Source organism: Rhinoderma darwinii, chromosome 1 (genome assembly GCF_050947455.1).
Source record: "Rhinoderma darwinii isolate aRhiDar2 chromosome 1, aRhiDar2.hap1, whole genome shotgun sequence".
NCBI lineage: Eukaryota > Metazoa > Chordata > Amphibia > Anura > Rhinodermatidae > Rhinoderma > Rhinoderma darwinii.
In genome coordinates this window covers 53920971-53935894 of record NC_134687.1, presented here as the reverse complement: position 1 = coordinate 53935894, position 14924 = coordinate 53920971, and the positions used below count along the sequence as shown (strand labels likewise).

General features: G+C 45.5%; 1 protein-coding gene across 1 annotated transcript in view; it reads left to right on the top strand.

Annotated features, from left to right (window-relative positions):
• The first annotated feature begins 1328 nt into the window (after positions 1 to 1328).
• Positions 1329 to 14924, top strand: part of SEL1L3 (SEL1L family member 3) — an 82522-nt gene continuing 68926 nt past the window's right edge. The window contains exons 1-4 of the mRNA XM_075849485.1: positions 1329 to 1879; positions 6429 to 6558; positions 8264 to 8385; positions 9443 to 9558. Coding sequence (XP_075705600.1) covers positions 1609 to 1879; positions 6429 to 6558; positions 8264 to 8385; positions 9443 to 9558 — 639 coding nt within the window. The 5' untranslated portion in view covers positions 1329 to 1608. The remainder of the gene's footprint in view (positions 1880 to 6428; positions 6559 to 8263; positions 8386 to 9442; positions 9559 to 14924) is intronic.

Here is a 14924-nt window from a genome sequence, read left to right as displayed (position 1 = left end):
GGTTGTTCAGGATTAGAAAACATGTCTTCTTTATTCGAGAAGCTACTCTACACTTGTTCATGGGTGGCATCTGGTATCTGGTATTGCAGACTCCTTTCCTTTACCCCATCACTACATTATTCCACAATACTTGACTGCTTTATCCAGCAGTATCGCTCACACTCCTTGCACCCTAATATACCTCATATTTGTCATACACAGAAAATGTCTGGTGACCGGCTCATGCAGCTTTATGTGTACTACCCTAAGTTGATAAAAAAAAATGTCTGGACCATTGTACTGAACAAGCACTTTTTGTATTTTGTGTCACCCCTATTTCCTCATAGATTGTAAGCTCTTGCGAGCAGGACCTCTTGTTTGAGCTGTTTAGTTTGTCACTATGTAATGTCTGATATTGTCTGTACATGATCCCTCTGAATTGTGAAGTGCCGCAGAATATATTGGCGCTATGTAGATAAAGATTATTATTATTTTTAATGCAGCTCTGCCCCATTTAAGCAAATACGTCAGAACTGCAACACTACACACAACCTGAGGACAGGTGAGGCGCTGTTTTTGGTTGAAAGCAGTCTTTTTTTCGAATCATGTACAAGATCCCTAATAACTCTACAATCAGACATGAACAAGTCATTGGATGGTTCAATGGTGTCACGAATGGTCTGTGGACCAACTGAGCCGTACCGTCTTGGCGGTAAGGCAGCTGGCCAACAGGACGCAGGTCAAAGTCTATAGTTCGTATAGGGTACCTGTAGCACTCAGACAGTAGCAAGGCAGGCTTGGCAGGAACTTGGCAGCAGGTGGACGTCAGGTGTGGGAAAGGCAGGCTTGGCAGGAACTTGGCAGCAGGTGGACGTCAGGTGTGGAGAAGCAGAACAGGCGTGGTATACAACACAGCATGGCACTAGATCAGGATGCAAGTAATAGGATACAGGAACAGGAACACTGGGAGCAGAAAACACCAGGGGGCCATATGCAAGACAGACTAGGAATACACAACAAAGCTCAGGCATAGAACTAGGGGGCTGGACCCCTGTTATAGTCCAGAGTACTCACGGGTCAAGGTTCATGAACCTACGGGATCCGGCTGTGGTGAGTAGACGCTAGCGCTCGCTTCTCTTGAGGAGGAGGCTGGGGCCAGTGCTTGCCGACTCATGGCTGCGGCTGTCAGGGGGAAAACGGAGCTGACAGCCCGCAGCCACGGACATTACAAATGGACCTAACAAATAATTTACATACAAATATCTCCTGTTAGTCAATGCTGTATACTACATGACAATCTGTAAATAAAATGTCACGGAAATTAATGATTTCCTTTTTCTACAGGTTCCATTAATATGCTCCACGAGGGAGACAACATCTGTAACCAAACATTCCGAACAATACTTGAATAACAAGGACTATGTAGCTATTGAGGATTTGCCAAAAACACTTGCCAATGCAAATATTTCTGTGGAATATCTGTGCAGCGTTCCTTGCACGGTTCATCTGGATGTTGTGGCTTCCTCTGAATTTAGAACAGGGATTATAGTATTCAAAAAACGCTGGAAAAATGAAAGAAATCTCCATCAGCTACGGAGACGGTCAGTCAAATTGAAGTTTGCAAGCAGCATGCTCTACAAGGATGACTTCTTCATGAAGAACTCCATTGATATATACTATGCGGTAGTTAGAGCCTGGGTTGTACACAATATGGAAGTAGAAACAGAAGTGAGACACAATGAAACTATATTCTTTGCAGCAGCTAAAACATATGCAATGTTGGACATTAATCTTCCTCACCGACGACCTTACAAGGATCATCATATCTGCATGTCATGGTTTTCTGAGCATTTGCAGAGGTTGAAAGACAAAGCAATATTTACGTGTCCATTGGAATCAGGTAGATCCTGCTGAAATTTTAAATATTGGTTACATTTAGCCTTCTTATGTCAAAAATGTGTGCAGGATACATAACTTATAGTGTACCTAACTTTTCAGGTGACTTTTCAGTATAAGTGGCCATGTGTGTCTACATGAGGAATAACAGTATTTCTGGCCATTATATGACTTGTATTCTGCATTATTTAGCAGTTTCCCCCTTCGGGATCTATCTCTAATTCTCAGTTCTCTCTGAGTTAGTGGATGGAGCCTAACTGCTATCATGTCTTCTGTACACTACACACATAGAGGAGAATCCTGCTCTACTATCTCTATCACATATATAGAGGCAGCAGCATGGAGAAGATTATACAGCAGTAATTAGCAGTGCAGCTGAGAATCCACCACTGGGGTGAGATATAACACTTACCAGGAAGCTGCAGCAGCGTCTGCCTGTGCCTTTTTGACTCTTTTCCTGATCCTCCTTGCCTCCCCATAGACTTGTATTGGCAGTGTGTCTGTGTCTGACTCACTCTGCTTCTGCTCCCCTCCCCTATTCCTAGACTTCTATGGTCAGTACCTGTGTCTTTCTCTCTCTGCTCCCTCCCTCATCCCCTCTCTATAGACTTGTATGCAGCGTGTCTGTGTCTGACTCACTCTCTCTTGGCTCCCTCCTCCTGCTCCCCCTCTCCGATTCATATACTTCTATTGGCAGGCTATGAATAGACACACACACCCACTTCCTGCAGTCCATCTTCTCTGCTCTGTAACTAGGGATAGGTTTTGCTTGACAACAGGGAGTGGATAGCAGATTACAGGAAACTACTGCTGTAGCAGCCATAGCGGCTGCCATGGGGCACGTGGCATGAGGGGGCACATGCCGCCCACCGGCACGCCCACCCCCCATGCCCGGTGGTGCTGCTAGCAGCTGCTATGACTGCCGCTAGCAGCTGCTGTGACTGCTACAACGACGCCACATTCAATAGTATGTGCGTCCTAAGGTATCTCCCCGCTCTGCCGGTTGCAACAAGTTACCACCTATCCGTAGTGTAGGAACCCCACCGTTTACGAGAACAGGGATCCCAAGCTCCTCGTCTGAACCTAGCGGTAGGTCGCTCATGCGCACTGCCTTTCCATTCATTCACTATGGGAGCGCCAGGGATAGCCGAATGCTGCACTCAGCTATCTCTGTAGCTCCCATAGAGAATGAATGGCGCGGCAGTGTGCATATGCGACCTGCTGCTCGGTCCAAACGAGGGGTTCGGGATCCCCGTTCTCATAAATGGTAGGGGTTCCAGCTGTCGTACACCCACTGATCAGCAAGTTACCCCCTACCCTACAGATAGGTGGTAACTTGTTGTAACTGGAATTACCCCTTTAACTAGGATACAGGCTGTTCGGCCTGCAGTCTATCAGGTGGGCCTGTGTGGCAGTATCTACAGGGGAGGTGGGGGTGCTATCTACAGGGGGGCTGAATGGCACTATCTACAGGGGGGCTGTATTGTACTATACAGGGGGGGATGTATGGCACTATCTACAGTGGGGGCTGTATAGCACTATCTACAGGAGGGGGCTGTATGGCGCTATCTACAGGGGGCTGTATGGCACTATACAGGGCTGGAGGTGGGGGCACTATCTACAAGTGGGGCTGTATGGCTGTGTCTACAAGGGGGAGGGGGGCACTATCTACAAGGGGGGTATTACACTGTCTACACGGCAGGCTGTATGGCACAGTCTACAGGGGGCTGTATGGCACAATCTACAGGGGTGGGCTGTTTTGCAGAATATACACGGGGTGCTGTATGACAGAATCTACAGGGGGCATTATTTACAAGGGGACTGTGTGTGGCACCCAGGGGAGGGGAGGCCCAGTCAGAAGTTTTCTATGGGGCCCAGTCTTTCCTAGTTACTCCCTGAGGAAAGGAAACACCTAGTGGCAGTAATTTCACACAGAATTGGTATTGATAAAACAACAAAATTTTAGCAGATGTTGGAAGAAACGAAGATCGGGCATGTTTGATTTCTTTATAGGCTTGATCCTTTGTTCACCTAGGACAAAGACCCTGTCAGAGTTGCCCAATATTTTTCAGCCTAGTGCACAGGTGGCCAAATATAGGATGAACACACATTGGCTATACACCATTAACATGCAAGTCTGACAATGATACCTCATTGATGGATTAAGGAAATTCTAAGATTGCCAAAAACATTAAATAGCCGAACGATACCACCATACACATACACGCTTAGTCAAGTGTGCATGTATTCTAAATTAGGAGGGGGTAGTAAGCCGCTGCCAAACACCTCTCGTGGCAGCTTATTTCTCCTGAGAAAAAAGGATCGGGCATGTTGAAATCCAACTACTCGACCTTTTCTTCCACTACATCTCTCGTATGGGGAGAGTCGGGAGGCCCCCATACATATTAGCTGGTCGGCCAATCCTGCAGAAATCGGCAGGTTTAGCCGACATTAATCTAATATGTACGGCCACCTTAAGACGAGACGTCCAGAAAATATATTTTCTTGCATGCCTTCGAAATATTGTAAAACTACTTTAGAATCCTGAATTTCTCATTAGTGTTTAATGTTATTTTTTTTTGTAAGAAAAGGGGGTGTAATAGTAAAAGCAATGATGTTTACAGGTCAACAGCGAGCAGCCATGGGGCATAGGTTGTGAGTGGTGGAAAAAACTTTTGAACTCCTGGGGATGATTTATGAAGCAGCATGGGCTGATGACTGTTGGGCTATGTTTCACACAGTGCAGGCTGGGCAAGTTTTGCTTAGCATACCTGAATTAGTTTATTAGCTGATATAAAGAGGTTTTTCAGCTTTTAACATTGCTGGCCTGTCCTTAGGGTAGACCATCAATGGGTGGTCGGGGAGGATCCAAGTCCCAGGACCTTCTTGATCAACAGAGTGAAGGGGTCCTATCGCTGCAGCACCAACATAGATCATGCATTTGTGGCCTATCCTAAGGATAGTCCATGGATGTTAAAAGTTGGAAAACCCCTTTAATGCCTTAGACTTAAGGGACTTTACCTGCTCTTTAATTGCTTTTGTACCCTCCTACATAATCTGTGAAGATGGAAATTATAACATTATTCCTTTCAGCAAGTATACATTGAAGGGCTTGTCACAAGGTAAAATGGTAGATTGTGGTACTGAGATCTAGTTTAACAAGAATGTATAATGTGTGTGATATCAGTTTATCAGAAATAAAGATCCAGTTAACTGGAAAAAGCTGTATATAATAAATTGTGGTTAGGCAGGGGCTTCTAGTCTGCACATTGATGTGATCGTGCAAGGAGGTGAGTAAAAAATAGATCTATTTTATGAAAGTGCCACTACACCTACCTTTTTACTTGATTTTGCTTATCTTCAAACTGGAAAGACCGATATTTTATAGGTACCTGTATTCTCAGAGAGGCCAAAGAAATAACATCACTCTTCTTCTAGATGATACTGGAAGACTGATTGACAATTTCCAAATGCCCCACAATCTAAAGGTGCCCATACATGTTAGATGAGAGAGCAATCAGACTATAACAAACATGCACGGGTGAACTTTTGGATACAAATAATTTTGTTATAACTCATACACTTAGCCGTATTACTACTCCGTAAATGTAGTTCCAATAACAGGGTTGGATTCCATCCTGGAAGATCAAGAAAGCTTCGCCCATAAAAAAAAGACTTTGGAAAGAGTTTCCTGATCTTCCAGGACGGCTTCTGATCCTTTCCTTGTCACTAAATACATAGGCCATGCACAGCCATGTAACTCTGAGGATACTGGTGGCTACATTTTGTTTATGAGGTTACTTAATGTACGCTTTTGAAGTCAACATTTTTTTTTTCACAAATCAATGTTTTATTTGACTTTAACAACTTAAAAAATGTTTTTTTCATTTTTGAGACACAGCTTCTATGTATCTTGTATTCATAGAAGTTGTATCCTGCCGTAAAAGCCAATTTCATCAGGTCAGCTGCACTGACAGCTCTGGTGAAAGCTGGTCGACATGCAGGATCCTGCAAATAATGATCACATCTAAGTTCATATAGGTGCCATCAGCATAACAGTCTCCAGACTGCTAAGAATAAAGTTTTAGTGAATTTCAATTCATTTGCAGGGCAAATTATAGAGTTCTAATTTAGTGTTCTAGACCTTGGTATTGATGTACTGGTGCACATCCTGGTTTCATGCAGGAATTTCCAAACTGTGTCAGACTATGAATTGCATTATAAACTCTGTACCGAAATATCCCAAAAGTTTATAAACCTCACAGCAAGAGATCTACATGTAGAAGTTGTGATCTAGAAGTGGGTTTGTGTATGTTACCAAACTTCATGGGTCCTGTCATGGCTGGACCTTGGTATGTGTTAAAATGTAGGATTCTCCTGTCCTCCTGTAGGCCAGTGTGATTATGTATCTTTTTTTCAAAATCAAAGCAATTCTTATCTGTATTACTTATTTGTTAACATACTTTAAGTCTATAAATCAAACTGGGTTTTTTCATATGTGAAGTATATCATGTTCATTTTCTGATTGATATCCTTTGATTTTTACCTTTTAGATGTTGTCACGGTCCTTCCATTTCCACTTGCATCAAGTAGTGAACACAGTGGCCTTATCAAGATTTTTCAACCATTTACTAATAAAGATCTGGAGATGAAAAGACGACAATTTGTCAAGAATTACCCAATGTGAGATGCAATCATCTTTAAATACTCTTTCACATTACATATCTTTTTTGTTTTCTCAAGCACCATCTCATTTCTCCACCCATGAACCATTAGCTGGTCGGACTTCATGTCTACACCACTTCATCCACATAATAGCTACTTCAGTTAGGGTTATGCTAGCCATAAACAGGCCATAGACATACAAAAACGTCAGTCAAAAGCTATCAACCTCAACTCCCTTATAAACATGGCCTTATGGTTTGGCCAAGCATGCAATAAGAGAGTCGGGGGATCCTCATCCAGGCACCAAAGACATCAGATTGTTGTAAAATTCTGATGCTTATGGTAAACTAGAGGGGTGCAAATAACTGGGCTTCCAATTTGTTGTACATTTCTTGTGAACAATAATATTTGTGTCTATGGTTACAATGTGGTTAGTATTCTGTGATATTGAAGCAACATTCATTATCACTGAATCATGACAAAAATAAAAATCTGTAATAATGTTCTTCCATGATCACCGTTCCCCTTACCACCCCCATGTTCTTGTCTATGTTCTGAAACGTAAAAAGAAATGAGACAGCACCAGACTTCACGGTCTATAGCAGAGTTTGCCAACCTTTTCAGGCTCAAAGCACCCTGGAAATATTTTTTTTTACAAAAAGACAAAAAACAGATAAAAAACAAGCACTACACTCTTAGGGTTTGTTCATATGGCGTTTTTTGTAAGGCAGAAAAAAACCTGATTTTGAATTGACAGCATTGTTTGCCGCTTATTTTTCACGTTTTGTTCCCGCATTTTTTTTTAAGCCGTTGAAGCTAATACAAAAACCGCAGGCAAAAAAGCACTCCAAACGAGCTCCACAGGTTTTTTCTTCCTTCTATGAATTTCAATGGGAGCTCAGAGGCGGAAATCACTTGAAGACCATCAGCCCCCACTTACAGAAAAATGACCATCAGTCCTCCACTCACAGTAAAACGACAATCAGCTCCCACTCACAGTAAAATGACCATAAGCCCCGCCCCAGTAAAGTGACCATCAGCCCCCCCCAGTAAAGTGACCATCAGCCCCCCCAGTAAAGTGGCCATCACAGACACAGACATGTATACCAGAATCAATACTTACGCTGCCAAGCACCACAGCGTTAATGGCTCCTCTCATGGTTAATGGCTCAATCCTCTCGTCAGGCTCTTCTGGCCGGAAGTGGTGGGCGGTACGTCTGCTACAAGCATAGATTGAAGATGCGTCGGGGGCGGAACTTGTAGCAGACGTGCATGTGTCACGTCTGCTACAAGAAAAGGCAGCATTTTTTCATGGCAGTGGATGAGCGGAGTGTCACGGCACCGCTGGACGGTTCTCACTGCACCCCGGTTGGGAACCACTGGTCTATAGAATGCATGTACGCTAAGGTGGGATGGCCCTCAATCCCAACCATGGAATCTAATTAAAAGCAGTAGTGACACCATCCTTATTCTAGAAGGTTACTTTAATGTTTGCAAAAAAGCATACAGAAAAACAACAGCAAAGTTTTGACCCAAGTTTGGCAAAGACCCTGCGATTGTATTGGGTCGAAATGTTGCTGTTGTTTTTCTGTATGCATTTTTTCACACATTAAAGAAACCTCCTTGTCTATCCACTGTTTCTTATCCCCCTTGAAACCTCCCCTTCATCTTTTAAATGTTAGCTCTTGCCCATGGGTCTTACCTCCCATTTTCTGTATTTCAGGTTTACTGTGTCCATCTGGATATATTTGCTAGACTATTGTACTAGTAAAGAATGTGGAATATTCCACCACGTGAATACTAATAAAATGTATGCAACACCACTTCTATTCCTGACTGATAAAGGTATGTAAACTTGAAAGAATACTAAATACATGACTGATAGTGAGATGATGTTGAGTTCTTTTGCAAATGAGTTTAGGAAACTGGAAATTTGTGCCTCATGATTTCAAAACTAATGTTATTAATATATGTAATAATATCAATTCGCATAGGTTGCATTTTATTTATTGCTTATAAAACGTCTTCGGGCTGCGTTACTGGTTCCGTTGTTTTGCTCCATAATTGGGGCAGAACAAGGAGAATACCAGAAGCTTGGGATCTGTTGAATGACTTTAATGGTTTCCGTCGGGTCTTCATCATGGCTTCCGTCATTTTGCCCGACAAGGGAATCTGTGATGGAAGCCCCTAACGGAGGCTCCAACGCAGATGTGACCAGCCCCTTCCAGGACTATGTAACTGTAAAGCACTTGAGGATTCATTTATCAATCATCATATACTATAAATTGTCAGAAAAATGTTGATTGTGTCTCTCTGTCATCCCTTCCCATCCAGCATCTATACACTATGTTCTCAACCTGGCTACGTTTACCCCAGGGAATATTTTTTATGTCTCTAAGGGGTACTAGCACTGTCCTAAAGTAATTGTAGGTACAGTAAAGTGTTAAGATCATAGTAGTGGGTACTTGGCATAAAACAAAATTGTACTCACCTTCGGAGCTTTGGAGATTGGTGGCCATCTTCACCATGCAGAGTGCATGGGGCAGAAGTGATAATGGCTTGTATCAATAAGTAACTCTAGGTCTCAGACCACCACCAGATGTCCATAGGAACGTGAAGATTGAGCGGTCACAATGGGTGACAACTCCTGCTGATATTTAGGCTCTGCCTTTAAAGCACATTTACAGAAAGTATTCTACAGTAATTGCCAAGGGGAACCCCATTTTTGGCCAGAGTTAAATGGTAATAAATTGCACAATTATGTATTGCAGTATTCTGTCATGTGTGGCATTCAATGTCTGTTATATATGAAGCTAAAACACTTGATTTACCACCCATGTTTTTTTTTTATTAAAACCCTGAGCTAAAGATTCGAGGTTAATATTTATATTTTTGTTTCCAGGTCAAGTCCATGTTCAGTTGCAGCTCACTACAGGGGATGATATTGCAACAATGTCAAAGTTTTATCTACCTCTGTACCAATGGGTCCGGCTGGACGTTACAATTTTAAGAAAAATGGTAATTTCACTGTGTCGTGCTAATTACCAAGTTTTTACGAGAGTTCCTATGGCTCTGTATTATGGACCCGTAGACACTTCACACCACCTAATGATGCCTCCATGAGAAGCAATGCTTTTAGACTAGGACACCACCTTAATACGGCCTGTGATTATATTGTAAATAGATAATTCACTAAATGTGTACTCTGTGTCTATAATGTCTACACACGCTAGAGCTGAACAGCCTTTGTGCAGCTTGAAACACATACAGTTCCCTAGCTGCCACTGTATTGATAACTCATTGCAACCCAATAACCTCAATCTAAATGCTAAATTATATGTACTCCAAAAGTGGTCGTCCTAGAAAGTTCAACTCATCCAGGAAACAATAATTTCTTCCAGGACTAAAGGCCAAAAATGGCTTGGTCCTTTAAAGAGGTTTTACCTTTTTTTTACCTATCCACAGGGTATGTCTGAGCGCTGTTTTTAGCTATCTCTGTCATTCCCATAGATAGTAAATGGTGGTCACGCATATGCTCTACCGCTCCATTTACACAGGCGACTTGGGGACCCGTGTTCTCATGATCACTGGGGGGTCCCAGCCAGGGCCGCCATCAGGGGGGTATTAGGGGTAGTAGTTTAGGGGGCCCGGCCAAACTTAATTGAAAGGGGGGCCCGGCAACTGCCGCGACTTGCCTTTGGTAGAAAAAAACAGGCCCCTGCAATGGGGCCTGTTTTTTTCACCAAAATAATGTCGTGAGCTGCGGGCCCCCCTCTCGTTTAACACCGCCGTGAGCTGCGGGCCCCCCTCTTATCACCGCCGCGAAACACCGCCCGCTTGCGCGCGTACGAGCGAGCGCGCGAACGACCGCGAGCGCGCGCGCGAACGACCGCAAGCGCGCGCGTCCAGGCGCGCCGCCGAGAGGGAGGCGGTGCGCCCGCAACACAAGATCCAGGGGGAAGGACAGGACAGCACAGCCACACTGGACAGCGGCGCAGTCTACTTACCTGCTGGCCCGCCTCTGACTCTTCCTCCTCGTCCTCCTCCTCGTCCGACTCCGCCTCCTCGTCCGACTCCGCCTCCTCCTCCTTCTCCAGAGCGTGGCTGCGTAAGGAGAGGGGGAGGAGTCTAGTTGTTGCGCGGCGGCAGTTCTACGATCCCCGCCATTTTCTGGAGCCTGGAGGTGAAGGTGAAGGATGACATCTGGACCGAAGACATCGCCTGAAGAGGACTGGAGTGGGAGCAGCTCTTCTGACACGGTGAGTAAAGTGTCTCAAAGTGCTGTTTATGTATGGCCCTGTTCACACAGAGTATTTTGCAGGCCGAAAAAATCTGCCTCAAAATTCCTTAAAGAATTTTGAGGCAGATTTTGAGGCAGATTTTGACCTGCCCACACTATCTTGCCGCGTTTTTTGCTGCGTTTTTTGCCCGCTGCGATTGAGGACAGCAGACAAACGCAGCAAAAAATGCATTTTCTGCCTCCCATTGATTTCGATGGGATGTCAGAGGCGGAACCGCGGCAAGAAAGGACGTGCTGCTTTTTCTTTTTTCCGCGACTGGCTCCCATTGATTTCAGATTAAATCAATGGGAGGCAGTTTTGGAAGTTTTTTGGTGCTGATTCTGACGCAGTGTCCGAGTCAATATCAAGGCCCAAAAACTGTGTGAACTGGGCCTTATTGTTAGGGCTTATTCAGACGAACGTGTAATACATCCGTGCAACGCGCGTGATTTTCACGCGCCTCGCACGGACCTGTGTTACTCTATGGGGCCATGCAGACTGTCAGTGATTTTCACGCAGCGTGTGTCCGTGTGTCCGCTGCGTAAAACTCACGACATGTCCGATATTTGTGCATTGTTCGCGCATCACGCACCCATTGAAGTCAATAGGTGCGTGAAAATCACGCCCAGCACTTCCGCAGCAGTATAAACTATGAATGAAAACAGAAAAGCACCACGTGCTACAAACATACAAACAGAGTGTCATAATGATGGCGGCTGCGCGAAAATCACGCAGCCGCGCATCATACGCTGCTGACACACGGAGCTGTTATGATCTTTTGCATGCACAAAACGCCACGTTTTTGCGCACACAAAAAGCACACGCTCGTGTAAATCCGGCCTCAGGGTAGGAACACACTAGGCATGAACACTGCGGATTTTATGCAACACATTTTATTGTGGAAAATCCGCAGCGTATCACAGTCGCAGCAGAGTGGATGAGAATTAAACAAATCTCATCCACACGCTGCAAAAAAAATGGACCTGCCGTGTGGCTTTTGGCTTTTTAAGCCGCAGCATGTCAATTTATTCTGTGGAATCGCCGCTGCTCTGTTGCGGAAATGCTGCGGTTCTGCCGCAAAAATCACACATGAGAAAAAAAAAAGGTACTTTTTTACATTTATAAAAAAGTTTAGACTTACCCCGGCCGTAGTCCTGGTGACGTGATCCTCTATTCTTAGCGCAGCTCGGCCTCCTGTCATGACGTTTCATCCCATGTGACTGCTGCAGCGGTCACATGGTCTACAGCATCATCCCAGGAGGCGGGGCTACGTTCAGAAGAGAGAGATGCGTCATCTAAACTACGGCCGGGGCAAGTCTAAACTTTTTTTTCCCTGCAGGATTCCCGCAGCGGACACGCCTCACGAAACCTGCGCCACTATTTGGTGCGGTTTTGCTGGCGGAATTCCCTGCGGCTACCGGGGCGGATAAGCTGTGTAGTTTTACTCAGCATATCCGCCTAGTGTGTCCTTTATGATGTCGCTCCTGGAGCTGCTGCCGGTCTCTAAATAGGCAGTTGGTCCAGTAGAATTTGGAATTATTTTTTTTTGTGAACCAGCTTAAAAAAACACAAAACTTTTGTGTTAGGGCCTGTTCACATCACCGTTCGCTTCCGCTCCGGGGTGCCGTCTGAGGTTTCTGTCGGGTGAACCCCGCAACGGAAAGTGAAAGTGACAGCACAGCTTCCTTTTCAGTCACCATTGATCTCAATGGTGACGGAAACATCGCTAATGGTTTCCGTTCGTCACCGTTCCGGCAGGTTTTCGGACGAAATCAATAGCGTAGTCGACTGCGCTAATGGTGACGGAAACGGAAGCTTTCACTTTCCGTTGCGGGGTTCACCCGACGGAAACCTCAGACGGAACAGAAGCGAACGGTGATGTGAACAGGCCCTAACAAAAAAGTTTTGTATTTTTTTAAGCTGGTTCACAAAAAAAAATAATTCCAAATTCTACTGGACCAACTGCCTATTTAGAGGCCGGCAGCAGCTCCAGGAGCGACATCATAAGGGACACACTAGGCGGATATGCTGAGTAAAACTACACAGCTTATCCGCCCCAGTAGCCGCAGGGAATTCCGCCAGCAAAACCGCACCAAATAGTGGCGCAGGTTTCGTGAGGCGTGTCCGCTGCGGGAATCCTGCAGGGAATCCTGCAGGGAAATAAAAGTTTCGACTTGCCCCGGCCGTAGTTTAGGTGACGCATCTCTCTCTTCTGAACGTAGCCCCGCCTCCTGGGATGACGCTGTAGACCATGTGACCTGCAGCAGTCACATGGGATGAAACGTCATGACAGGAGGCGGGGCTGCGCTAAGAATAGAGGATCGCGTCACCAGGACTACGGCCGGGGCAAGTCTAAAATTTGTATAAATTTAAAAAAGTGCCTTTTTTATTTTTTCTCATTTGTGATTTTTGCGGCAGAAACGCAGCATTTCCGCAACAGAGGAGCAGCGATTCCACAGAATACGTTGACATGCTGCGGCTTAAAAAGCCACACTGCAGGTCCATTTTTTTTGCAGCGTGTGGATGAGATTTGTTTAAACCTCATCCACTCTGCTGCGACTGTGATACGCTGCGGATTTTCCACAATAAAACGTGTTGCATAAAAACTGCAGTGTTCATGCCTAGTGTGTTCCTACCCTAAGGCCGGATTTACACAAGCGTGTGCTTTTTGTGTGCGCCAAAACGTGGCGTTTTGTGCATGCAAAAGGTCATAACAGCTCCGTGTGTCAGCAGCGTATGATGCGCGGCTGCGTGATTTTCGCGCAGCCGCCATCATTATGACACTCTGTTTGTATGTTTGTAGCACGTGGTGCTTTTCTGTTTTCATTCATAGTTTATACTGCTGCGGAAGTGCTGGGCGTGATTTTCACACACCTATTGACTTCAATGGGTGCGTGATGCGCGAACAATGCACAAATATCGGACATGTCGTGAGTTTTACGCAGCGGACACACGGACACACGCTGCATGAAAATCACTGACCGTCTGAACGGCCCCATAGAGTAACATAGGTCCGTGCGAGCCACGTGAAAATCACGCGCGTTGCACGGATGTATTACACGTTCGTCTGAATAAGCCCTAACAATAAGGCCCAGTTCACAGAGTTTTTGGCCCTTGATATTGACTCGGACACTGCGTCAGAATCAGCACCAAAAAACTTCCAAAACCGCCTCCCATTGATTTAGTCTGAAATCAATGGGAGCCAGTCACGGAAAAAAGAAAAAGCAGCACGTCCTTTCTTGCCGCGGTTCCGCCTCTGACCTCCCATCGAAATCAATGGGAGGCAGAAAATGCATTTTTCCCTGCGTTTTTTGTCTGCTGTCATCAATCGCCGCGGGCAAAAAACGCGGCAAGATAGTGTGGGCAGGTCAAAATCTGCCTCAAAATTCGGTGCGCGGTTCCAGGCGGTCGCGGGTGCGCATGCGCGGGAGTTTGCGGGTGCGCGCGATCGGTCGCACGGGCGGCAGTGTTTGACGGCCCCCATGACAACCCCATGCTACCCAGGGCCGCCATCAGGGGGGGTATTATGGGTACTGATGTGAGAGGCCCGGCCAAACCTAATTGAAAGGGGGGCCCGCAGCTCACGACATTCTTTTGGTGAAAAAAACGGGCCCCATTGCAGGGGCCTGTTTTTTTTCTACCAAAGGCAAGTCGCGGCAGTTGCCGGGCCCCCCTTTCAATTAGGTTTGGCCGGGCCTCTCACATCAGTACCCATAATACCCCCCCTCATGGCGGCCCTGGGTACCATGATATAGTGCTGGACGGAGTACCGTTAACAGGCGGTGCCACGGTAGGGGGGCCCAGAAAATTTAGCTGTAGGGGGCCCTGAAATTCCTGATGGCGGCCCTGGTCCCAGCAGTTGGTCCCCCAGCAATGAGACATTATCACCTAGTGGATAATTGATAAATATTGTTTATGGGAAACTACATTAAAAAGGTTGAAGAACACCCACTATACATATATATATACGGCCCGGGTTTAGGCTTGCTGCCCCAGCAATTGGACAGCTAAAAGTCAGGAGCCCATCAGTCAGAGACTGCCAAGAACCCTGGAGAGAAAACAGAAGTGGTTTTCACTACTTCTGTATTCTCTGTACTCACGTTC